This window comes from Erinaceus europaeus, chromosome 10 (genome assembly GCF_950295315.1).
Source record: "Erinaceus europaeus chromosome 10, mEriEur2.1, whole genome shotgun sequence".
In the NCBI taxonomy this organism is placed as follows: domain Eukaryota; kingdom Metazoa; phylum Chordata; class Mammalia; order Eulipotyphla; family Erinaceidae; genus Erinaceus; species Erinaceus europaeus.
Window position 1 is genome coordinate 123,599,453 of NC_080171.1, and position 26,728 is coordinate 123,626,180.

Consider the following 26,728-nt stretch of genomic DNA (forward strand, 5'->3'; position numbering starts at 1 on the left):
ATAGGTGTAGGTGTGGCTTGGAAAGGGAGAGAAGATGGGGCCATGGGGAAAGACATACAGATGTAGACAGATGGCTATAGAAATAACAGTCAACCCTTATCTGCAACCTTGGGAGACCTGCTGGAGCTTCCAAGGGAGGGACTGGGGACACAGAACTCTGGGGGTGGGAACAGTGTGGACTTGTACCCCTGTTATCTTATAATTTTGTAAATCAATATTGAATCACTAATAGGGTGGAGTAGATAGCAAAATGGCTATGCAAACAGATTCTCATGCCTGAGCTCTGGGAAAGAAAGAAAGAAAGAAAGATCAGTCCCTACTTCCACCTGCATCACCTGGGCACCAAGGGACAGCACCCCGACCAGGGAGCTGCATGAAAAACGCCCAGACTCAGGGTGGAGAAACAGCTCACCCTGCGGAGTGCAAACCACACCAGGTGACACCAGGTGAGGAGCTAGTCTGGTCAAGCCGCCAGCCACCAGCTGCTTTCTCTTACGCTCTATCGAAAAGAAAGAAGGAGGAGGAGATGGAAATGCAGGAGGAAGAGGAAGTCAACTCTCAAAAGTCTAGTTGAAGGGAACTAGGAGGTGGTGCAGTAGATAAAATTAAAGTGTGTGTGTGTCAGTGTGTGTGTGTGTGAGTGTGTGTGTGTGAGTGTGTGTGAGTGTGAGTGTGTGTGAGTGTGTGTGTGTGTGTGTGTGAGTGTGTGTGTGTGTGTGAGTGTGCGTGAGTGTGTGTGAGTATGTGTGTGAGTGTGTGTGAGTGTGTGTGTGTGTGAGTGTGTGTGTGAGTGTGAGTGTGTGAGTGTGCGTGAGTGTGTGTGAGTGTGTGTGAGTATGTGTGTGTGAGTGTGTGTGAGTGTGTGTGTGTGTGAGTGTGTGTGAGTGTGTGTGAGTATGTGTGTGTGAGTGTGTGTGAGTGTGTTTATGAGTGTGAGTGTGTGTGTGGAGTGTGTGTGAGTGTGTGTGAGTGTGAGTGAGTATGTGTGTGTGAGTGTGTGTGAGTGTGTGTGAGTGTGAGTGTGTGTGAGTGTGTTTATGAATGTGAGTGTGTGTGAGTGTGTGTGAGTGAATGTGTGTGTGTGAGTGTGTGTGAGTGTGTGTGTGTGTGTGAGTATGTGTGTGTGAGTGTGTGTGAGTGTGTTTATGAGTGTGAGTGTGTGTGTGGAGTGTGTGTGAGTGTGTGTGAGTGTGTGTGAGTGTGAGTGAGTATGTGTGTGTGAGTGTGTGTGAGTGTGTTTATGAGTGTGAGTGTGTGTGTGGAGTGTGTGTGTGTGTGAGTGTGAGTGTGTGTGCGTGTGTGTGTCCAGAGCACTGCTCAGCTCTGGCTTATGGCAGTGTATGGGGATTGAACCTGGAACTAGGGAGCCTCAGGCATGAGAGTCTTTTTGCATAACCATTATGCTATCTTCTCCCAGCCTTCAAATAAATAAATCTTTAAAAATAAATTTAAAAATCGAGTAAAATTGGTCTGAGAGGGGGTTGGGAGTGGGAGTGTCCAGGCACCTGCACTTAAGGAAAGCTGAAAGTGGGTTCCCAGGGAGCCCATCCACCCTCCGAGCCTCTGAAGAGGCCACAACCAGGGACAGGAAGTAAAGTGTGTGCACACGCTTTGCTAGAGGCCCTCGGGCTGAACTGCAGAGAGACCAATGCAGGCTGACTGAGTCAGCTTCCCAGCTGTCCCCAGCGGGGCCACTAAGGGAGGAACCAGGGCTGAAGGTGCAGTCCCCGCCGGGTGGGGCTGGAAGGCTGACTCAGGGGCGGTAACCGTCCACCCACAGCTGCCTGGGGCCCAGGGACTGCGGCTCTGAGATGCCCCAGTCTTAGCCTGTTCCGCTGCCAACAGGGCTCACCCACTCCCAATTTCTCCCTCCCCTCCTCTCCTCCCCTCTTGGGGTGGTGTGTGTGTGTACAAGAGAGAGACAGAGAGAGAGAGAGAGAGAGAGCCCCACCCCACTAGGGAAAGATTGAAACAGGCTGGAGGTGTGGGTCCACCTGCCAACACCCATGTCCAGTGGAGAAGCAATGACAGAAGCCACAACTCCCACCTTCTGCTTCCCAGAAAGATCCTGGGTCCAGACTCCCAGCAGGGGAGAAATGATAAAGGAAGATGCCCAGAGGGCTCTGAACTCCAACTCCATCAGGACCCAGAGAGAGAAGAGGGACAAAGGAGGGGCATTTGGATGGAGTAATAGGTGTAGGTGTGACTAGGAGAGGAAGAGAAGACGGGACCATAGACAAAAAAAAAGGGGGCAGCCCCATTATCCTCAACGTGGATCAACAATGGTAGAGAATGTTCCATCCTCCGGAGGGAGGCTGGACAACATACTCTACGCTCCACCTGAGGAAGATGGGTCCTGATACTGGGGAACGCTCCTACTCACGACCACAGAGTGTGAGCTCAGATCTAGATCTCCCTCCCTCTCTCTCTATATATATACATACATATATGTATGTATATGTATATGTATATGTGTGTGTGTATATATATATATGTGGGGAGTCGGGCGGTAGCACAGTCAGGTTAAGCGCACGTGGCGCAAAGCACAAGGACCAGCTTAAGGATCCCGGTTCGAGCCCCCTGGCTCCCCACCTGCAGGGGAGTCGCTTCACAGGTGGTGAAGCAGGTCTGCAGGTGTCTGTCTTTCTCTCCCCCTCTCTGTCTTCCCCTCCTCTCTCCGTTTCTCTCTGTCCTAACAACAAACGACATCAATAACAACAACAATAATAACTACAACAACTATAAAAAACAACAAAGGCAACAAAAGGGAAATTAAATTTTAAAAAATTTTTTAAAAGAGAGAAAGACAAACACCTGCAGACCTGCTTCACCATTTGTGAAGCTTCCCCCTTACAAGTGGGGAGTGAGGGCTCGAACCCAGGTTCTTGCACCGGTCCTTTTGCTAAGTACTATGTGCCCTTAACCAGGAAGGCCACCACCCGGCCCCAAATTTCCTTCCTTCATATAAGGATAGCTGGCCCATAAACAATGTTGGTTTGTACTGCTTAGATCCACCTACATGTGATTATTTTTTTCTATATGTAGGTTCAGTATTTGTTGATTCAACCAACCCCTGGTGTTTGTTAGTTGAATTCTCAGAGGTGGGACCTGCACGTATGGAGAGCTGACTCAGAGGGACTTGAGCATTACTGGATTCTGGCATTTGCCAGAGGCTCCCAAAGATGCCAGGGCACAAGCCTGAGAAGGTTCTGGGGAATCAAAAGCTAACACATGGGCTTTTTTTTTCTACTTTGCAGAGGCTTAGACTCCTGACTTACACCTTGCTCAAAGTTCTTCCATAATTGGGATGATTTCTTTTTCTACCAGTAAATAAATGAATAAATAAATAATTGAGGTTTGGGAATCAGGGGGCAAGCACAGGTGGTGCAAAGGGCAAGGGCCAACGTAAGGATCCTGGTTCGAGCCCCCGGCTCCCCACCTGCAGGGAGTCACTTCACAGGCGGTGAAGCAGGTCTGCAGGTGTCTGTCTTTCTCTCCCCCTCTCTGTCTTCCCCTCCTCTCTCCATTTCTCTCTGTCCTGGCCAATAAAATGGGACAAATGGTCTCTAGGAGCAGTGGATTCATCGTGTTGGCACCAAGCCCCAGTGATAACCCTGAAGGTAAAAAAAAAAAAAAAAAAAAAAAGTTTTTAACGGTAGAGACAATGAAAGAGGAAATGGTGCAGAGTTTGAAATGTAGAGTTTGAAAGAGGAAATGACGGTAGCAATATGCTGGCAGAGGTGTGCTTTACAGCAGCAGTGCACTCACTCACTCACTCACTCACTCACTCACTCTCCCTCTGGGCCCCCAACAGCCAGAAATGGGCCATTGGAGACCCTGTGCTGCTGGACTTCTCAAGGACCAACTGTAGCAGTCATGGACTTTGCAGCCAGCTGTCTTGCTCGGGACCCTGCAACGCCAGATCACCCCTCTCGCCATTCAGGCCCCCGCTCCTCTGACTATCAGGCCTCCCCTCGGCCTCACACTGACCTTTGCTAGTCTTACATATGGCTCCCTGTCTTATTCCAGTTCTTTCAAAACAGCCTGCACAATATCATTCAGGTTTCTGCCCAAAAGGTTTCTGTTCACCCCTACACTGCTATTCCTCTGACAGAAATGGAGTCTCTTACAGACATTGACCCATTTAAATATTTAAATATGGCCATTAGATACAAAGATAGGGGGAGATGTCAGGAAATTGTGAGCATGTGGCTGAGCTTGGCAGGGCTTGACTTGAGGGGACATCCATCCTGTCAGTCTCTCTCTCTCTACTGAGAGGCCGAGCGAGGAGGAACACAACCCCCAAGGTTTGCCTCATCTTATCAGACTCCCTGCTTCACAAAGGACCCTGCATTCCTGATACTATGGCCTATCTACATAATCATTGTTTTGCCTGAAAGATCCCCACCCATTCCATTCCTTTGATCTCTCTTCTTTCTACCCTCAAGATCCTCACTGCCTGCAGGGTAATATTAATCCTACCAGTTAAAACCCTCGCAACAGTTGCTAAGAAAGTTCCTACCTCCCCAGCCCCCTTTTGCTTTTCTCTGCCCCTTTCCTAACCATTTCCGTTTCCGACTTGCCACTTCCGGGTCCGACTCTTAAAAGCCTTGGCTCTCTGATCAATAAAGAATTGAATCACCTCGCAACCAGCAGCTCTGTTCCTGAGTCATCTCTCTCTCACGTAGCTGAGTGAGTGGCAGCCCAGGCTGGCTCTGGTCGAGTTCTCTCCAACCCAGAGAGTACGCGCCCGGGAAGAGGCACCCCCACGCTAGCCCGGCACTGTGCAAAGATCAACAGCTATAAAAGTGGCCTCTGCAAGGTGAGGTGACTCTGATCCCCAGGGCCCAACCCCAGAGTCACTCTCTTTTCTTAAGTAGTGATTTAATATTGATTAACAAAATTACAAGGTAAATCCCCATGGCAGGGGGATAGTCTCGTGAGTGGTGAAGTAGGGCTGCAGTTATCTCTCTGTCTCTCTCCCTTCACTTCCCCTCTTAATTTCTGTCTCTATCCAATATTATATAAATAAAAATATTCAAAATTGCAAGCTCACGGGTGTACATCTCCACACCATTCCCACCACCAGAGTTCTGGATCCCCAGTCCCTCCACTGGAAGCTACAGCAGGTCTCCCAAAGCTGCAGATAGGAGCCGACTATTTTTTCTACAGCTATCTGCCTACATTTGCCCTTTTTTTTTTTCTTCCTTTTTTTAAGGTCCCATCTTCTCTTCCTTTCCAAGTCACACCTACACCTATTACTACATCTAAATGTCCCTCCCTTTCTCCTCCTCTCTCTCCAGTTCCTGGTGGGAGTTGGAGGTCAGAGCCTCTGGTCATCTTCCCCTAACATTTCTCTTCCCCCTGCCCCCAACAGTAAGGTCCAAAATTCTCTATGTGGAGCAGAAGGTGGAAGGTCTGGCTTCTGTCATTGCTTCCCCACTGAACATGGGTGTTGACAGGTGGATCCACACCCCCAGCCTGTTTGTATCTTTTCTAGCGGGGCAGGGCTCTGGGGAGGGGAGGTTCCAGGACACATTGGTGAGGGTGTCTGCCCAGGGAGCTCAGGATGGAATCATGATAGCACCAGACTGAATCTCTACACTGAAAAGGATACCTTCCAGAAAGAAATACACAACACATAACATCCCCGTTTTCCCCTTGGGCTTTTCTGTTTCGTTACACATTTAAAAAAATTTTTAAACAGTTTTTTACATTTAATTATTTATTATTATCTTTATTTATTGGATAGAGATAGCCAGAAATCAAGAGGGAAGGGGATGATAGAGAGGGAGAGAGACAGAGAGACACCTGCAGCCCTGCTTCACCACTCGTAAAGCTTTCCCCCTGCAGGTGGGAACCGAGGGCTCAAACCCGGATCCTCGAGCACTGTAATACATGTGCTCAACCAGGCGCGCCACCACCCAACCCCCTTCATTACACATTTTTATTTAGATCTCTGCATGAAGAAATTAACAGCACAGAAGCAAAGAAATGTAAACCATTCTACTGGACTAAATCAGAAAGACCATCTAAGTGAGAGCACAAACCCCAGTTTCACTGGGACCTGGAACTTTTGTGACTTGGAAACTTTGTTTCCTATCACTGAGAAGGAAGAGAATTTGGATAACATCTGAGGAAGTGAAGCCCCGTTTCCCTTATCTGAGAGGGAAGAGTAAAGGGAGCACACCGGCAGCAGTAGTAGATGCAGGTAGGGCTTAGAAAGGACGTGAAGGCAGGACCTTCGCAGTAAATAGAAACGGGCCGCGGCTTCCACGTGGGGTCAGCCACCTCTGCCCCAGTGGCCCTCATGCCTTTCCATTTTCCCGATTAAAATATCTGAAAGAGAAGGGGGGCCTATGAGGAATACAAAGAGTAAGGGGGAAAATGCCTTTAACAGTGGAATAAAAATCACTTATTTGAGTCTTATAGATAGAAAAAAAAAGTTATGGGACATATAGTCATGTGCCCTTTGGAACAAGATGAAGGGAGTTAGTGGTGATTATGCTTAGTGAAGTTAGTAAGGGACTGATGGGCAACTTCTAGATGACTTCACTCAGGTGTGGATCATGGACAACTGAAACACAGGAACTTGACCAAAAAAAATGCATCACAAGTTCCTGTGTTTCAGTTCTCTACTGAATCTGAGTGGAATCAGATATGGTCAACACATGTTGACAACTATGGTGGTTACCACTGGGGGTTAGGGCACAGAACTTTGGTGGGGGGAGTGATGTGGCATTATGCCCTACTGTTTTATAATTTTGTAAGTCACTATTAAATCAATAAAAATATTAATAAAGATAAAAGTCAGAAAGCTTTGGTAAACATCTTTTAAAAAGACAATATGTACCTAATCTAAAAGTGAGGCTGATAAAGCTGTTTAGATTTATATCACAATACAGTTTTGTATGCTTAAAAAAATAACAGTGTTTGGGGCCAGGCCATGGCGCACACATTACCATACACAAGGACCCAAGTTCTAGCCCCCACAGCTCTCACCTACATGGGAGAAGCTTTATGAGTGGTGAAAAGAGCTGCGGTCTCTCTATCTCTATGTCTGTCTGTCTATTTAGCTAGCTCTATCTCCTTCCCCTTTCAGTTTCTCACTGTCCTGTGAAGTAAAAAGAGAGAGAATCAAAAAAGAAGAAGGAAAAGGAGAAAGGGAAAGAATGCCCACCATTATCAGAAGATCAGCCAAGGAAGCATGAGCCCCTGATAACCTTGGTGGAAATAAATAAACACATACAGCATTTATAAAGTATATATTTGTACACTACTTAAAAATAGTAGATCAGGCAATAAGTTCAAAAAGTGTTTAGAAAAGACTACTTCCCAGTACAAAGTGCATTCTGAGAGACTTCTAGACTTCCGACTCTGTGGCTGTTGTGAACTATGCCACTATGAAGACATGGGCAAAAGAACGGAAGCAGCCCGAAGGCTGGTCGGCAGATAATCGGCTAAATGAGTTATGGGAAGGCAGGGGGGACAGCATGACGGCCACGCCAACAGGCTCTCCTGGCTGAGGCTCTGTAGTCCCAGGCTCAATCCCGGGCACAACCATAAGCCACAGCCGAACAGTGCTCCGATAAAAAAGAAAAGGAAGGTGGTAGCTCAGCGGGTTAAGCGCACGTGGTGCGAAGCGCAAAGACCGGCGAAAGGATCCCGGTTCGAGCCCCCGGCTCCCCACCTGCAGGGAGTCACTTCACAGGCGGTGAAGCAGGTCTGCGGGTGTCTGTCTTTCTCTCCCCCTCTCTGTCTTCCCCTCCTCTCTCCATTTCTCTATGTCCTATCCAACAACGACGGTATTAGTAACAACAATAACAATAAAAATAACCACAAAAGCAACAAGGGCAACAAAAATGGGGGAAAAAAATAATAACCACAGCAAGGCTATAACAACAAGGGCAACCAAAGGGGGAAAAAGAAAGAAAAAGAAAAGAAGAAGAAGTTATGGGATCCCATAGGGTCCAACTCTTCAATCAAAAAAGGGCTGACACTGCATCCTTTGGGACAAAAGGGACAAACTGAAGGTGGTGGCACTTAGGGCGTCACTCACACTGGACTCTCAGGGGTGTGAGGGAGGGGTACACAGCGCTGGTGCTGGGTGTCTCCCCATCTTGGACCCCACTATTGAGCACAAGTAAAAAGTGGGGGGAGTCTATCTGCTGGAGAACCACTGTCATAAGCTGCTGATTTCTTTCCTCCTGAATTCACTGCCTTCTGTAGTCAGAGCAGGAAGTTAGATTTCAAAACCTAAAATCCTCTGAACTTCTCAGCAGTTTGCCCTGAACTTACTGAGCAATGAACACAGTCTCCCACAATTCCCCGCGACTCACCACCCTCCTGACCCGAGTCTGAGGCCTGGGGAGCCTCACAGCCCTGAAGAGAGGTGATCACAGAACTAGGCTCAGCTGTCGGATGAGACTCAGTGGCAGCAGATCCCGCGTGGCTATTTCTGACTCCTTATGAGCGTGATCAGCACCCTCCTCCCTCGCCTGTCGGGACACCCAGTGTGCGCCTGTCTAACGAGACCACAGCCACCAGTCGGGACACCCAGTGTGGGCTGTCTAACGGGACCACAGCCACCAGTCAGGACACCCAGTGTGCGCCTGTCTAACGGGACCACAGCCACCAGTCGGGACACCCAGTGTGGGCTGTCTAATGGGACCACAGCCACCAGTCGGGACACGCAGTGTTTGCCTGTCTAACGGGACCACAGCCACCAGTCGGGACACCCAGTGTGCGCTGTCTAACGGGACCACAGCCACCAGTCAGGACACCCAGTGTGCGCCTAACGAGACCACAGCCACCAGTCGGGACACCCAGTGTGCGCCTGTCTAATGGGACCACAGCCACGGTCTCCTTTCCTGCCGCCACACAGTGCCGACAAAGGGGGGTGAGCCAGCCCCGGGGTTCGAACTGACTCAGAAGGGCCTGTCTGCCTTTCTCTGTGTCCTTCTCCCTTTCTCTCTCTCCTCTGTCTTTTTAAACTTTTTATTAGTGATTTAATATTAGTTTACACAATTACATGTCAACAGAAGTATGATTTCACATCGTCCCCACCACCAGCGTTCTGAATCCCCATCCCTCCATTGCAAACCTCCACAGTTCTCCTAAGGTTGGAGACTGGGTCACCTGCCATCTCTACAGCTCTCTGTCTGCATCTGTGCACAATTGCCCCCTTTCTTCCGGGTCCCGTCCTCTCTTCCTCTCCAAGCCACTCATGACCCTGTTACTACATCCGGATGTTGCCCCCTTTCTCCTCCTCTCTCTGTGGGTCCTGATGGAGCTCCTGGAGTTCAGAGCCCTCTTATCCTCTTCCTCTTCCTACCGCTTCTCCCCCACTGGCCTTTCTCTCTTTCTTCTGGAGGGCCCTGTGGGAGGGAATGTTGAGTAATCCCAGAATCAGATTTATGAAGCCAACATTTTCCTAAATCCTATACTGCTCCGTTTCTCAGGCTTACATCACCAGGTTCCCTCACCGCTGGAGGAGAACCGCAGTGCTGCCCCGGGGCCTCCCTCTCACACCTCCCACACGCATCCTTTGAGCCGCACAGTGAAGTGAAGTCACCGACATCTGCTGGCCTCAGCACTCAGCACAGTCACCACTTTCTGCGGCTTGGGGATCCAAATTTCCTTTCAGAGGAGTCACACCAAACCATTCTATTCTGATACCTCCCTTTTTAATTGTATTTTAATGGCGTTTCCCCAGCGATAACCCTGGGGTCTATACTCCCAGAGGAGAAATGTTCAGGGATGATGCCCAAGGTCCCTGAACTCCAGCTCCATCAGGACCTGGAGAGAGAAGAGGAAAAAGGGAGGGACATCTGGATGTTGTAATAGATGTGTCACTTGGAAAGGAAAAGATGAGACCTTATTAAAAAAAAAAAAAAAAAAAAAGGATGGGAAGAAATCTACAAGACAGTTGTAGAGTAATAGTCGCCCCACACTGAAGCCTTCGGAGAAGAGCTGGCACCGCTTCCAGTGCAGGGCTGGGGTCCAGAACTCTGGGGGTGGGAGCCAGGCAGAGTTGTTCCGATATCTTGTACTTTTGTAAATCAATATTACATCACTAATAAATTAATCAGTTAAAAAACTGAGGAAGAGACAGTAACAGCGTTCTGGCCAGCTCGCCAGTTCTAACAAATACGCCGCCACTCTGGTGGAAGCTTTGAGAACGGCAAGGTTGTCCTTGTGTCTCTGGTGCCCCCAGTTTTACCGTGAACCCCAACTGCCCTGCAATACGGTCTGGGGGTCAGGAAGTGCGTCACCAGGCCTCAGGACCTGTGTCCCAACACCCAGACACCACATGGGAGCAGAACACAGAGCCAGGCCTCACGGGGGTTACGTGGTGTCTCAACTCCTCCCCTCCCTCCCTCTCTCTCCCTCCCTCCTCTCTCCCTCTCTCTCTCTCTCTCTCTCTCTCTCTCTCCCTCCCTCTCCCTCTCCCTCTCTCTCCCTCTCCTTTCTCCCTCTCCCTCTCCCTCCCCCTCCCCCTCCCTCTCCCTCCCTCTCCCTCTTTCTCCCTCTCCTCTCTCCCTCTCCCTCCCTCTCCTCTCTCCCTCCCTCTCCTCTCCCTCTCTCTTTCCCTCTCCTCTCTCTCCCTCTCTCTCCCTCCCCCTCCCTCTCCCTCCATCTCCCTCTCCCTCCTCTCTCTCTCCCTCTCCCTCCTCTCTCTCTCCCTCTCCCTCTCCCTCTTTTTCCCTCTCCCTCCCTCTCCTCTCCCTTTCTCTCTCCCTCTCCCTCCATCTCCCTCTCTCTCCCTCTCCCTCCCTCTCCCTCTCTCTCCCTCCATCTCCCTCTCCCTCGCCCTCTCCCTTCCTCTCCCTCTCTCTCCCTCTCCTCACCATCTATCAGGAGGGGGAGAAATCATCCGCTAGGAGTATTGGAATTGTGCAGACATGATGGCCTAGTAAGATCCTAGAGGCAAAGACGAGAAGGAAAATGATCTTAGGGGACAGAAGATAGCTCACCTGGTAGAGCTCACACTTCATCAGGTTCAAAGACCTGCGTTCAAGCATCTCTGATACCGCATGGAGGGACTAGGCAGCACCAGGGGAAGCTCCATGAATGGCGGAGTGTTACTGTCATACCGCATCTCTCTCTCTCTCTCTCTCTCTCTCTCTCTCCTCTTTCCCTTATCTCTCTTTCTGTGAAATTCAAAGAAAACAAGTCCACCAGCACCAAGGAACTTTTTAATAAAATCAAAGTAATCTTGGGGACCTGAGAGATGAAAGAGTGAGAAGAGTGTAGGCCTTGCTATGCATGAGGCCTTGACACCACAGGAAGAGAGAGAGAGAGGCCGGGCAGACAGGACAGAGCTTGAGGAAGTTGAACCTTCCCTGTGCAGAGCTTTCCCCTGCGGGCGAGGACGGGGCTCGAACCCGGATCCTTGCACGTTGTAACCTGTGCACTCACCCAGGTGTGCCAGCTCCCAGGCCCCTCTGGAGGAAGAGGAAGAAAGGAGAGAGAAAACCCGGCAGCACTCCATGCCCGCAGAGGCTCCCCGCACGCCTGGTCCCCCGGAGCCTGGGGCCAGGTCCCAGAGCAGCACAAAGAGCGCCGTCCGCTGGGCTGAGCTGTCTCCCAGGCCCTGTCTGGCAATGATTTCTTTCTTTATTTGTGGTCTCATTTCACTTACTGTACAGGGACTTCCAGGGGGCAAGTAAAGGGCTGAGCTTCTAGCTCTGTCCCAGGGAGACTTAGCCCTGGGTCAGGTACAGACCCAAACAAAAATACTCGTCTAAAGAAACCAAATCTTCACATAATCAACCTTCTTTTAAATGCCGCCGCACTTTCTGCAGGTCTAGAATGCTCTATGGGAACTCCGTAGCCGCAGGTCCACACGGCCAGGGCTAATGTGGTGGGGGGCGGCCGGACTCCCTCTGACTTCATCTGCGGGCCTCTGAATCTGCCCTCTGACTCCTGCTCGCAGACCCCAATGAGGCTCCACACCTCCACCTCCCCACCTCCACCACACCTCCACCTCACCACCAGCCCTCGGCGGCAAAGCCCGCGGGGAGGCACTGGTGCCAAGCAGAATGTGGGTAAGCCCCAACATGTTTACGTTGAATGGAAACAATCCAACATTAAAAAGCGTGTACAGGGGCCAAGTGGTGGCGCACCTGGTTGAGCGCTCACATTTCAGTGCACAAGGACCCAGGTTCAAGCCCCCGCTCCCCCCCACCCCCGCGGGGGAAAGTTTCACGGGTGGTGAAGCAGGGCTGCAGCTGTCTCTCTGTCTCTTTCCCTCTCTATCGCCCCCTCTCAATGTCTCTCTGTCTGTATCCAATAATAAATAAATAAATTTTTTAATGCTTTAAGGTTTATACTATGTGGCTATTTATTTAAAACTGTAAAATCAGATAGGCTGTTGCCTAGAAAGAGGGTGGGGGTATAAAGCAAGGATGACAATGTGTTGACAATCATCTGATGTGGTTTTGGCTGTAGCAGTACATAAACATGTCAAAAAATTTAAGTACATAGCTTTAGATACATACTGTCCATATAAATTATACCTAAAAACTACTTTAAACATGTCTATGTAATCTATATGCCTATTTCCACTGCTGCATTTGGGGACTTTTAAATCCCCCCAGTACCATGAAAGCAAAGTGCCAGATAATCTTCTCTTATAATAAAATATCTTGACTAATAACAGTCAAAAGCAGCATCAGTAAGTCTTCCTCTGAGTTTCAAAATGAAGAATTAACTAAGAAATCATTTTTATTTTATTTCTTTTCATTTATTTATGAAAATGAAAACACTGACTAAACCATAGGATAAGAGGGGTACACCTCCACACAGTTCCCACCACCAGAGCTCCGTACCCCATCCCCTCCCCTGACAGCTTTCCTATTCTTCATCCCTCTGGGAGTGTGGACAGGGTCACAGGGTCACTGTGGGAGCAGAAGGTGGGAGGTCTGGCTTCTGTAACTGCCTCCCCGCTGATTTCTAATGGTCAGAGGAGACAGCACAATGGTTCTGCAAAAGACTCTCATGCCTGAGGCTCTGAGATCTCAGGTTCGATCCCCAACACCATGAAAAACCAGAGCTGACCAGGGCTCTGGTCTCTGTCTCTCTCTTTCTCTGCATCTCTCTCATTCAAATAAATACTTTTAATTAAGTTTTAATAGGCTGAATGTGTCTTGAGACACACACCATTCTGCCGGCTGGGAAGGCAGGCTGAGTGCCGAGCTGCTTACTTTCACTATGTTTGGACGCAGCACCAGCAGAGAATTCAGGGCCTCAAGCACACACAGCATTGCTGACTGAGCAGCCTTCTAGACCCAGTGTGTTCACGTCTTCCTTAGAGAGAAAGAGAGGTGGAGAGAAAGGGGAGAAGGAGAGGAGAGAGGACAGGCACTACAGCGCGGCTCCAGCATCAGTGGGGCTCGCGAGTAACTGGGGCTTGAGCCGAGGGCCCAGCCACGGCCACGGCCACTCGTGCCCCCCGGGGGACCAGCTCCAGGCAGGAGCTCTGGACTTTCAAAGGTACAGTTGTGAGGGTCCAGGAAAGTAGTCAAAACGTTCTTTTTTCCAATAACTGTCTTCAAATTCCCACTTTGTATAAAAGAATAAAAACTGGGGGCCTGGCGGTTAATGCAGCGGGTTAACCACAGGTGGTGCAAAGCGCAGGGATCCCGGTTCGAGCCCCCGGCTCCCCACCTGCAGGGGAGTCGCTTCCCAGGTGGTGAAGCAGGTCTGCAGGTGTCTGTCTTTCTCTCCCCCTCCTCTCTCCATTTCTCTCTGTCCTATCCAACAACACAGCAATGGTAACAATAAAAACAACAAGAGCAATAAAATGAGGAAAATGGCCTCCAGGAGCAGTGGATTCGTAGTGCAGGCACCGAGCCCCAGCAATCACCCTGGAGGAAAAAAAAAAAAAAGCTTCTGCACAGCAAAAGAAACCACCACCCAAACAAAGAGACCCCTTTAAGAATAGAAGATCTTTACATTAGACAGGAGGCTAATAACCAAAATATATATAAAGAACTCAACAAACTCAACAGCATCCGCTACAACAATAACAACAAATTACCCCATGCAAAAAAAAAAAAAAAAAAAAAGACTAAAAACATCAACAACAGAAATTGGCATTTTGAAAAGAGGACACAGAGTAACTACTTGCTCACTGAGATTAGGATTTTTTCCCCAATGGTGATTCTGACAAGCAGTGCCTAGAGAGGGCCTTGCTATTTCGCTCAGGAGATGATGAATTCCTCAATGTTAGTCCCTCCTACACTCTCGGGGAACAGGAAAGCTGTTTCCTCACCATAGATTTTTTTTTTCTTTCCTTGTGCAATGATCCAAGCAGAATGACTCTCGACCATTATCTAGGAAGTGGACAGAAAATCATGCAACACTCTGGGGTGGAGAAAGGGGCATCATTTGTCAGGGGCAAGTGGAGCCCTGCCTGGTCACCTGGGGACGGTTCTGTCCCTACAGGAAGCAGCCGCAGTCACCACTCAACACCAGAGCTGGCTTCCGGACTCCCGACCTTACCGGTCAGGAGGGCTTGATGAGGCCTCCCACCAGATCTGCATTCCACCAACAGGGCAGAGCCCTTTGAGCTGAAGCTCACAGGACTCCCAGAAAGGCATCAATTGGGCAAAGCTCTCCCATGAAGGGCTGGCTTGTGAAACTCGCCCGCGCCCTGAATTCTGTTGCAATCGCTGCCACTACTTTAGAACTTCACACTTCACTTCCAGATTTGTGGAAAAGCCTCAGTTAGCAAAAAGAAAGTTAAAAAAAAAATTTAAATTAAAGGTGGGGAGGCATTCTCGGCACTATAGCTCACAGAAAAAGTTATGTCTTTATCTTAACCTTTAACCATATTCCTGCTGACCAGATGTAGGGAAACAAGAAATCTGTAAATGATAACTTACTGAAGCCCACACACTGGGAAGGAAGTCTCTGTGAATCACAAGTATGCATAAAGATGGGGGGAAGCTAAGGGGAAAAAACTAGTAGTCTCACAGCAAACTGTCTTTCATTAAAAGGTTCCACCCAAGAAGGAAGGCTTTCTCTCAATTGACCCTCATTTATCACTTAGCCGTAGCTAGTAGGCATGGAGTTCGCTGACTGCACTGCCCAGAGCAGCTGCACCCAGGGAATCATGTTGAGGCTCATGGCCTCATCGAATTTTCTTAACTGGGGGAAAAACATTAAAAAAAATAAAAGCAGCTGAGCCCGGGCAAGTTTGCTTTCTCCAACATTTCTAGCCAGTTTGAAACCTCGCCACATTTTTTAAAGCCACCATCATCACTTTCAAAACAGAAAGAAAAACAGCAGAGGGACATCATCTGTGCTGGGTGAGATGCTGCCCCATCAACATTACCACACACTCCTCTCTTGATCCTCCCAGGGAAATCATTCTCTGAACAAAGCTGCGACCGACCGGTATCACCGTGAGCAAGTGCTCTACTGCTGTATTTAACTCTAGAAACGGGCTTCAAGAAGGAAGCAAAAAAGCCAGACCAGTAGCCACCATAACGCCAGGGTGCCGGTCTGCAGGTCACCTGGACCTGGGCACCTTGTGGGTTCCGTGCTTCCCAGCACAGCACAGAAAGCGCTGTTAGCGGCCTCATGCGGCACCTACCGCACTGTTCACACTCAGCACTAGGGGCGTCGTCACACAATGCCACCCACGTGGGAAGGAGGGCTAGTATTATTACTTAAGGAATTCAAGCAATGTGTTAGTGGCTGGGTGAAAAAGAAAAGAAAAGAGAACGTGTGGTCTAGGAGGTGGTGCAGTGGCTAAAACATTGGGCTGTCACGCATGAGGTCCTGAGTTCAGTCCCTGGCAGCACATGTACCAGAGTGATATCTGGTTCTTTCTCTTTCCTCCTATCTTTCTCACAAATAAATAAATAAAACTTTTGAAAGAAAGAAAAAGAAAAGAAATGGCCTGGGAGTCATCAGAGCCCACCTTTACTCACAGCAGTCTGGAACATCCCAGCTAACCTCTCTCCCCTGAGCCCCACAGGGACCCCAACTGACAGGGGTTCACAAAAACAACGAGATTTTTAAAAAATTATCTTTGTTTACTGGATAGACACAGCCAGAAATCGAGAGGAAGGAGGAAGATAGAGGGAGAGAGACAGAGAGACACCCACAGCCCTGCTTCACCACGCGTGAAGCTTTCCCCCTGCAGGTGGGGACCAGGGGCTCGAACCTGGGTCCTTGTGTGCTGTAACGTGCACTCGACCAGGTGCAAGATTTATTTTTAAAGACATTTATTTCATTTGAGAGAGAGGGAATCCAGGGCACCACTTGGAGCCTCGGGCATGTAAGTCCCCCGGCTGCACTGTCTCCCTGGGGATGATAGCTGTCTCTCGAGTTACCCCTCACCACTTGGGACTTTCCCTGAAGAAACCAAGCTACCTAATCTACCCCCGAAGCAGCTGCTGAAAGTCTGGCTTCAAGCTCAAAAGTCAATTTTAATGACATCATCTCTTGAGTAATACCTCAGTTTTACCTGTTTTGTTGATCTTACTTCTTTTGTACTAACAAATATTTTCTTTAATTATTGTAGTGAAAGAGATGCAAGTAGAAATAGAGAGTGAGTACGAGAGAAGAGGACGAGAGAGACCAGAGCACCCTCAGCTCTGGCTCACAGTGGTGACAGAGACTGGACCTGGGGCCTCAGAGCCTCAGGCATGAAAGCGTTTTTTGCAGAAGCATTATGTCGTCTCCCTAGCACTTGCTGGTCTCATTTCATCTTTAGGCCTTCATCTTTCTCAAGCACAACAGAAAGCATCAACTCTAGGCAGAAATTGAAAAACAAGATCAGAAAAGAAAACACTCGTAGAACCTGAAGTGGAATTGGCATATCGCACCAAAGTCAAAGACTCTGGGGTGGGGGTGGGGGGGAGAATACAGGTCCAAGAAGGATTCAGAGGACCTAGTGGGGATTGTATTGTTATATGGGAAACTGGGGAATGTGATGCATGTACCAACTATTGTACTTACTGTTAAATGTAAAACATTAATTCCCCAGTAGTAAAAAAAAATTTTTTTTAATTAAAAAAAAAAGGACAGAGAAAAAAAAAAGAAAGCATCAACTTCAAACCCAAAGCCAGAGAGGCAGAAACACTACAGACAACTGTCCACTCCGCAGTCCTGCTCAGGATACGTCTCTGCGACTCCAGGCATCATTCGGCAGGGCAGTGTGGACAGGGCCGAGAGCCAGGAAGCAGAGCACACATCTTAGTCCATCAGCGCCACGGGCAGCACCCAGAGAGCTCCGCAGGCCACGGGCAGTGCTGTGACAGCTCTCCTGCTTGCTCCCTCTCATCTCTCCCCACCTCTCAATCTCTCCAAAGGAAAAGAGAGAGAGAGAGAGAGGAAGAAAGAGAAAGAGGGGAGTCGGGCGGTAGCGCAGCGGGTTAAGCGCACGTGGTGCAGAGCGCAAGGACTGGCTAAGGATCCCGGTTTGAGCCCCCGGCTCCCCACCTGCAGGGGAGTCGCTTCACAGGCGGTGAAGCAGGTCTGCAGGTGTCTGTCTTTCTCTCCCCCTCTCTGTCTTCCCCTCCTCTCTCCATTTCTCTCTGTCCTGTCCAACAACAACACCAATAACTACAACAACAATAAAACAACAAGGGCAACAAAACGGAATAAATAAATAAATAGTAAAAGAAAACATTTAAAAAAGGAAGAGAGAGACAGACAAAAAGAAAGAGGAAAAGGAGAAAGAGGAAAAAGAAAAAAAAATAAAAATGAAGAACTGGCCCAGGGAAGGCCACTGCAGAGTGGTATCATATTAAAAAATAAAAAGTTCTGTCAGCCATGACTACAAACACACCCTCTCTCTCTCTCTCTCTCTCTCTCTCTCTCTCTCTCTCTCTCTCAGAAAAGCTGCCTCGAGAGGCTGTGTGCCTTGCCTGAAGTCACAGGGTTGGGCAGCAACAGAGACCAGGTGTCCCGCCTCCCAGAACGCCCTGCTACACCAGCCAGCCTCCAAGAACGACCCCGGTGCCTGCCCTCCCCACTCGCCCTTTACCGGGCAGAATCTTAACCCACACGCTAAGTGTGAGCACAAACGGGGCCAGTCAGTGGGAGAAGACTGACCCATGAGCACAAGGTCCAAGTCCTTTCCTTTTTCTGAAAGCTCTTTCTGTGCGCGAGAGCGGGAGGAAGCTCCTCGTGCAAGGAAGACCAGCACTGCATCCACCATGCCACCTCCTGGGCTGCCCAAATGGTTTTTTCTTCTTTTTTGTAAGTTTAATTTATTATTTTAATGTATTTATTATGGATAGACAGCCAGAAACTGAGAGGGGAGGTAGAGAGACTGAGAGACACCTACAACCCTGCTTCACCACTTGTGAATCTTTCTCCCTGCAGGTGGGGACCAGGGGCTTGAACCTGGGTCCTTGTGCCCTGTGCTGTGTGGCTTAACCTTGTCCCTCACCGCCTCGCCCCACAAACAGTTTTTTCTCAAGGTTATCACCTTTGTGTGAATCCCACTAGTCCCCCCCCAGGATAAGGCAGAGAACGTGAAGCAAAGCTTTCCTCTCCTCCGCCCAGCCTGAGCTTGTGAGAAGAATGAAACGACAAGACAAATGCAGAAGCAGCCCCCAAACTTCAGACTTCACAAGCACACCCATCTTATCTGCTGGGAGCCTAGGAAGGGGAAGGAAAGAGGGGGAAAGCAAGAGGAGCGAGGAGATCACAAGCAAGCACCGCAAGACGGAGCCCCCAGAGGCCAATACGGGAGAAAAACCCAGGTGCCAGGTGGTGGCGCACTTGGTGAAGTGCACGGAGCACAGTGCACGAGGACCCGGGTTCAAGGCTCTGGTCCCCACCTGCAGGGGGAAAGTCTTATGAGTGGTGAAGCAGGGCTGCAGGTGTCTCTCTGTCTCTCTCTGCCTCTCTACCACCCCCTTCCCTCTCCATTGCGGCTGTCTCTATCCAGTAAGTAAATAAAGAGAATTAAAAGAAATAAAAAGGGAAGAAGGCAAAGCCAGGAGGCAATGTACCAGCACGGCTCTGGGCTCAGACGTGGCTAACTCAGGCTCCCTCCCTCCGTGACCCGACTCCCTGCAGTGGCGGGAAGTGCGGCTTCTAACAGGCATTGTTTATAGCTGAAGGAGAGCAGTCCCCGCATAGGAGGTCCGCACAGGAGGCCAGTTTTAGTGGAATTCTGTTTCTGGAGATGGGGCGCTGACTCCCAGCCTTAAGTGACTGGGGGAAGGAGCTGCAGACAACTCCTCTTCCGGCTGAGTGACCCTCTGCTCCACTTGGCACCTGAGGGTTGTAGCCGCTGGAGCTCAGCACTGAGAACTGGCACTTGCTACAAGCTCAGAGGCCCTTTTATTTTCCCTCCAGGGTTACCACCGGGGCTCGGTGCCAACACTAGAATCCGCTGCTCTTAGGGGCCTCCCCCCCATCTTATTGGATAGGACAGAGAGAAATTGAGAGAGGAGGGAGTGACAGAGAGGGAAAGAGAAAGACAGACACCTGCAGACCTGCTTCACCACCTGTGAAGCGACTCCCCTGCAGGTGGGGAGCCGGGGGCTCGAACCGGGATCCTTGCATGGGTCCTTGAGCTTTGCACTATGTGCGCTTAACCAAGTATGCCATTGCCCACCCTTCCCCTTTTTTAATAATCTTTTTATTCATTCATTATTGATGAGGGAGAAACTGGGGGAGGGGGGAGACAGAGAGACACCTGCAGCCCTGCTTCACCACTCACAAAGCTTTCCCTCTGCAGGTGGGGACCGGGGGGATTGAACCCGGGTCCTCGTGCACTGTAACGTGTACGTTCAGCCAGGTGCGCCACCACAAAACCCCAAAACTTCTGAAGTCCGTGTTCTCACAACAAAGACGTCTCCAGTTGCCCCATCCTGCTCACTCCCTTGACTAATGGGACTTTTTGAAAGAGCTAGCAGGAAAAAATTCAAGATAAAACACATCCAAGAAGTAGGTGGGGCGGAGTGGGTGAGGGTCAGTGCTGACATTTGCTCTCCCTGCCCTGGCTCCTGGGGGGGGGGGGGTTACTGGCACTTGTCAGTTTGCTTGGTGTCAGAGCTGCAGTCTTAGCGCTGAGATGGGAAAGGAGGGGACTACAGGGAGGGGAGTGATCCTGCCTTGATTATCTGGGATGCTTAGACATTCTCACCGGCAAGACTGGGCGCTCCAACGGCCCCAGTGCCAGCAGCAGAGGCGACCAGCGCGCTCAGTGGGCGGCCACACGCGGACGCTTGGTGTCACTGCCCAAGCGTGAACCGTGCAGGGAAGCAAACAACCGCAGTCCACTCGCTGCCCACCCAGGGTGTGCGCTCAGACAGCAAGGGCTGCAGGTCTGCAGACTAGGGCAGGGTGACCCCCGGCCGAGCACACATGGGCAAGGACCTGGGACCTGGGTTCAAGCCCCCTAGTCCCTGCTTACAAGCAGGAAGCCGTACAAGTTGTGAAGGTGTCTCTCTCTCTCTCTCCCTGTCTCCCCTCCCCCTCTCAATTTCTCTCTGTCCTATTAAATAAAAAATAATACATGAATATATTTCTTTCTTTTTTTTTACCATTTTTTTTTGCCTCCAGGGTGATTGCTGAGACTCTGTGCCTACACTACGAATCCACTGCTCCTGGAGGCTTTTTTTTTTTACTTTTTTAAATTCTTTTTAAAAAATTTCTTTATTGGGGTATTAATGTTTTATATTCGACAGTAAATACAATAGTTTGTACATGCATAACATTTCTCAGTTTTCCACATAACAATACAACCCCCACTAGGTCCTCTGTCATCCTTTTCCAGGACCTGCACTCTCCCCCACTCCGTACCAGAGACTTTTATTTTGGTGCAATACACCAACTCCTGGAGGCTATTTTTTCCCTTTTGTTGCCCTTGTTGCTTATCATTGTTGTTGTTATTATTGTCATTGCTGTCATTGTTGTTGGATAGGACAGAGAGAAATGGAGAGAGGAGGGGAAGACAGAGAGGGGGAGAGAAAGACAGACACCTGCAGACCTGCTTCACTGCCTGTGAAGTGACTCCCCTGCAGGTGGGGAGCCAGGGGCTCAAACCAGGATCCTTACACCGGTCCTTATGCTTTATGCCATGAGCACTTAACCCACTGCGCCACCACCCAGCCCTCATGAATATATATATATTTTTTTTAATTTATTTTTTGCCTCCAGGGTTATTGCTGGGGCTCTGGTGCCTGCACCCATAAATCCACTGCTCCTGGAGGCTATTTTTTCCCTTTTGTTGCCCTTGTTTTTTATTGTTGTTGTGGTTATTATTATTGTTGTTGATGTCATTCATTGTTGGATAGGACAGAGAGAAATGGAGAGAGGAAGGGAAGACACAGAGGGGGAGAGAAAGACAGACACCTGCAGACCTGCTTCACCATCTGTGAAGCGACTCCCCTGCAGGTGGGGAGCCGGGGGCTCGAACAGGGATCCTCACGCCGGTCCTTGTGCTTTGTGTCACGTGCACTTCTTCCTCTAGCACTTAACCCACTGCACTACTGCCTGACTCCCATGAATATATTTTTTAAAAGAAAGAGCCTAAAGCTGCCAAATCACAGACTTGGCCTTAGGGTGTGTCGCCTCCTAGCCACATGTCCTGTTGTAAAATGGAGCTGCTTAAAGGAGGAGAAGCTGTGACAAGAAGGGGGTACAGGGGAGTCCAGCTGTAGAGCAGCAGGTTAAGCACACGTGGCGCAAAGCACAAGGACGGGCGTAAGGATCCTGATTTGAGCCCCCGGCTCCCCACCTGCAGGGGAGTCGCTTCACAGGCGGTGAAGCAGGTCTGCAAGTGTCTGTCTTTCTCTCCCCCTCTGTGTCTTCCCTTCCTCTCTCCATTTCTCTCTGTCCTATCCAACAATGAACGACATCAACAACAATAATAATAGTCCCCGGCAGCACATGTACCAGAGTGATGTCTGCTTCTTTCTCTCCTATCTTTCTCATTAGTATGTAAATAAAATCCTTATTTAAAAAAACATAATTTTTTTATTTATTTGATAGAGACTGCCAGAAATCAAGAGGAAGGGGGATACAGAGAGGGACAGAGGCAGCCCTGCTTTCACCACTTTTAAGCGTCCCCTGCAGGTGAACCCAGGTCCTCGCTCACTGGAACTGTCTTCCCCTCCTCTGTCTTCCCCTCCTCTCTCTGTTTCTCTCTGTCCTATCCATCAACACGACAGCAATGACAACAATAACAATAGCCACAACAATGATAAAACAAGGGCAACAAATTTTTTGTTGCCCTTGCCAAACAAGGGCAACAAAAGGGAAAAAATAGCCTCCAGGAGCAGTGGATTCCTGGTGCAGGCACCGAGCCCAGCTACCTTTCACCAACCTGCTGACTGCAGGCCATCTGTCCTCACTAGCACCACAGAACCTGTTTCTTTGAGTTTGGGTCAAATACAAGAAACAAATCATCTGATTTTCCACACACTGAAATAAGTTCAGATTTGTTTTGGAAAGGAAACCTGCGGGACCAGGTGGTGGCGCAGTGGGTTAAGCGCAGTGGGTTAAGGTCAGGGACCCTCGCAAGGACCCCGGTTCGAGCCCCCGGCTCCCCACCTGCAGGGGAGTCGCTTCACAAGTGGTGAAGCAGATCTGCAGGTGTCTGTCTTTCTCTCCCCCCCTCTATTTCCTTCCCCTCTCCATTTCTCTCTGTCCTATCCAATAAAAATGGAGAGAAGGGGGGGAATAAATGGCCACCAGGAGCAGTGACTCCGCAGTGCTGGCACCAAGCCCCAGCAATAACCACAGTGGCCAAAGGAAGGAGGGAGGGAGGGAAGAAGGGAAAGAAAACCTGAAAATGAACATTTCATTTACCTCACAAGTATTCAGGGCACGGAAAACCACATTCAATACTTGGGTAAAACAAGTGAGACATTACTGATGATATTTCCTTTCTTTCCCCCACCAGTGAGTTATAACTGGGCTCAGTGCCCTGCAGCACCACCACTTCTGACAGCCATTCTCATAGAGGGTAAGAGAGACAGGGGAGACAGTGGGTGGTGAGAAGAGACAGGGCAGCACTGCTGTGTGAAGTCACCGTCACACGCACGCAAATACACACGCACGCACACACACGCACGCACGTGTGCAAATACACATGCACACACGCACACAAACACACACACGCATGCACACACAAATGCACACACGCACACGCACGCACACGCACGCACAGGTGGGGAACAGGGATTCGAACCTGGGTCCTTATGCACTCTTACTAAGTGAACCACCACCTGGCCCCTAATAATTCCTCTGTTAAAGAAAGTCATTCCAGTTGTGACGTACACCGAGTTTGTGTGTCCGACAGTGTAAGCTCCTGCTGGGCTCTCTCACTGCAAACAGCTGCTGACTCTAGACTGTGAGGCCTACAGGTATGACGGCGCTCCACCCCGCCGACAACTTTCCAACTGAACATGACAACTAGACATTCAATTTCAGTATCCTTCTGCGTGTTAGGAAGTGGGTCTCTCCCTCCCTCGTCCCCTTCTCTCTTTTCTCTCCAGGGTTATTGCCTGCGCTACAAATCCACTGCTCCTAGGGACATTTTTTTCCACTTTATTGGCTAGGACAGAGACCGTTGATGCAGTTGGCCTAACAGGAGCCACTGCCTGCCTGTAGTTCTCACAGCAGTGCATGTGGTCTGCTGCCCAGGAACCTCGGCCCCCTCCAACGCCCCTGCCTCATCTACAGTCTTCTGGAAAGAAAGGCTTCTCTGCGGCATGCCAGCACGTCCGTCCTGCTTTGCAGAAGCAGATGGGCCTACTGGCCGCTCTACTGAAAAGACAGCCGGGCTCTCGGACAAACAAAGTGCTCAGAGGGAAACAATTCACCTCAAGGACGGCATGTGTTCGCAGCAGCCATCATTCAGACCAGCGCATCCTCTGCTGTCTGTCTCAACAAAGACTCAGTGACTTGCTGGATGACAGCTGACTGAGTGTGATGTGTTCAACAGAACTGACACTCTGTGCCGTAGCTTCCTGCCTGCTTTGTTCGAGATGGTGAAACTTCCCCCTTCATTGGGGGATTAATGGTCCGCAGTCGGCAGCAAATACAATAGTTTGTACATCCATGACATTCCCCAGTTTCCCACATAACAGCACGGCCCCACGAGGTCCTCCTCTGCCATCCTGTTCCAGGGCCTGACCCTCCTCCCCCGCACCCACCCCGGAGTCTTTGACTTTGGTGCAGGACACCGACTCCAGTCCAAGTTCTGCTTAGAGTTTCCCTTCTGATCTTATTTCTCAACTTCTATGAGTGGGATCGCCCCATCATCTAAGATGGTGAAATCTTTATAAGAAAAAGAAGAAGAAGAAGATTAATTCTTCCTCCTTGTCTTTGAGGCCCGCCCCCGCCCCCGCCCCAACAAGCTCTCAGCAGAACCCCCCAGCCCAGCCTGTCTTCTTACACCCGGGCTCTCAGGGGGCAGCAGCCCGCAGCAGCTCGGGGGTCGCAAGCGTGTCCGCGAACCCGCATCGGAGGGGTGGGTGAGACCCAGGAAGGGAGCGACCCCGCACCCAGGGGTGGCCCAGCTCCCGCGGGACTCACAGCGGCGCGGACAGACAGGGCGCCCGGCCCCAGGCGCAGGAGTACTGGGCTTGCACGAAGCTCTCCCTCCCGTCCAGCACCGAGCAGCTCACGTTCCTGGTCACGACGACCGCACACCAGTTCCTGCGGGGGTGGGGGGGGGGCACCGCGTCAGCCGCGCGGGAGAGCCGGGTGCATGCGGGGCGCGGGGACTCGCACCTGTCGCGGGCGGGATCCTGGGCGGGGGCGGGGGGCGGGGGGCGGGGGGCGGGACCCTCCCCGGGACTCGACCCCGCGCCCCCGCCCCGCACAGCCCCGCACAGCTCCTCACAGCAGCGACCCTCCGCCCCGGGACTCGACCCCAAGCCCCCGGGTCTCGCCCCCGCCTGGCACAGCCTCGCACAGCAGCCCGCGCCCCGCGTGTCGGAGGCCAGCCTGGAGGAGGTGCAGCCTGGCCGCCTAGCGGCAGGGACCCCGGGAGCCCGCGGGTGCTGGGTGCGGGGTGCTGGGTGCAGGGTGCTGGGTGCAGGGTGCGGGATGCTGGGTGCAGGGTGCTGGGTGCATGGTGCGGGGCGCGGGGCTGGGTGCGGGGTGCAGGGCGCGGGGTGCTGGGTGCAGGGTGCGGGGCGAGGGGCTGGGTGCGGAGTGCGGGGTGCAGGGTGCGGGGTGCAGGGCGAGGGGCTGGGTGCCGAGTGCGGGGTGCAGGGCGCGGGGCTGGGTGCGGGGTGCAGGGCGCGGGGCTGGCTGTGCGGGGCGCGGGGTGCGCGGGCCGCCCGTACCGGCTGCGGGCTGCGGGCGGGGGTCCGGCGAGGCTCAGCCCCGCACCGCCCAGGACCAGCAGCGGCAGCACCCAGCGCCAGGGCGCGCGGGCCGGGGGCGCGGGGCACATGGCGGCGCTCGGCGGAGTCGGGTCCTCGCCGCGCCGGTCCGGCCTCTCGGGCTGAGTCTCCCCGCGGGGGCGGCGCCGAGGTCGCGAGGTCCGGTCCGGGGCTGCGAGTCCTCCCCTCGGGGCGGGTCCGGAGGCGGAGCCGCCCGCCGCCGCCGCCCAGCAGTCCCCCCGGCTTGCCTCGCGCCCTGCCGCCCGAGTCCGGGTGCTGGTGCCGGCTCCCCGCCGGGAGGAAGCGACCCAGGCACCTTCTTCAGTCCCTGGGAGCGACTCGGGTTTCCTCCCCTCTCTCTCGCTCTCTGTTTCAAATTCAGTTTATTTTTTTATTAGTGATAAGTATCCCATGTCCCGTCTCTTCCATGGGAAGCTTCCCTATTCCTTACCCCTCTGGGAGTATGGACCAAAGTTCTTTTTTTTTTCCTTTTTTAGTGATTCAATAATGACCAACAAGATTGTAAGATAACAGGGTACAATTCTCACCACCAGAGCTCTGTGTCCCATCCCCTCCACTGGAAGCTTCCCTGTTCTTTTTTTTTTTACTAGCATTTTAATTTATTACATAAAATGTAAATTATATTCATGACATACAATGTTACAAAATACAGATAAATGTATGAACAGGAAAGTCGCACAATACAAATCCTGGACAATGATTTGACTTCAAAGCTTCCCTGTTCTTTGTCCCTCTGGAGCCTGGACCCAAATTCTCTATGGGGAGCAGGAGGTGGGAGTTCTGGCTTCTGTCATTGCTTCTCTGCTGGACGTGGGTATTGGCAGGTGGATCCACACCCCCAGCCTGTGTCTGTCTGTCCCTAGTGGGGCAGGGCTCTGGGGAGGGGAGGCTCCAGGACACATGGGTGACATTGTTTATTTATGATTGGACAGAGACAAAGAGAAATTGGGGAAAGAGGGGGAGCTAGAGAGGGAAAGAAGAAGAGAGACACCTGCAGCCCTGCTTCACCACTTGTGAAGCTTTCCCCCTGCAGGTGGGGACCAGGGGCTTGAACCCAGCCGGGTCTGTGGGCTCTGTAATGTGTGCCACTGCCTGTCCTCCTTTTTATCTTTATTTACTGGACAGAGGCAGCCAGAAATGGAGATAAAGAGAGGAGAGAGACAGAGAGACACCTGCAGCCCTGCTTCACCACTCGCAAATCTCTCTCCCTGAGGTGAGGGCGGCAGGTTCAAACCTGAACCCTGGTCTTTGTGCTCGCACTGTACCTTGTGCACTCAACTAGGTGCCACCTGCGGGATTTCCTCTTCTGGGCGCAGTTCCCCCAGCCCCCTCTGGTGGTCTACTCTAAACTTTCTCTCTCTCTCTCTCTTTTATTCTATTATAAT

General features: G+C 51.0%; 1 protein-coding gene across 2 annotated transcripts in view; it reads right to left on the reverse strand.

Moving 5' to 3' along the window:
- EMILIN2 (elastin microfibril interfacer 2) overlaps positions 1-25,654 on the reverse strand; it is a 49,010-nt gene extending 23,356 nt beyond the window's left edge. Inside the window, exons 1-2 of one of the 2 annotated variants that reach the window (XM_060200739.1) lie at positions 25,284-25,654; positions 24,526-24,648 (exon numbers count right to left, since the gene is read on the reverse strand). In XM_060200739.1, the coding sequence (XP_060056722.1) occupies positions 24,526-24,648; positions 25,284-25,393 (233 nt within the window). In that variant the 5' untranslated portion in view covers positions 25,394-25,654. The remainder of the gene's footprint in view (positions 1-24,525; positions 24,649-25,283) is intronic. The other variant, XM_060200740.1, reaches the window with a different exon arrangement.
- Positions 25,655-26,728: the final 1,074 nt, after the last annotated feature.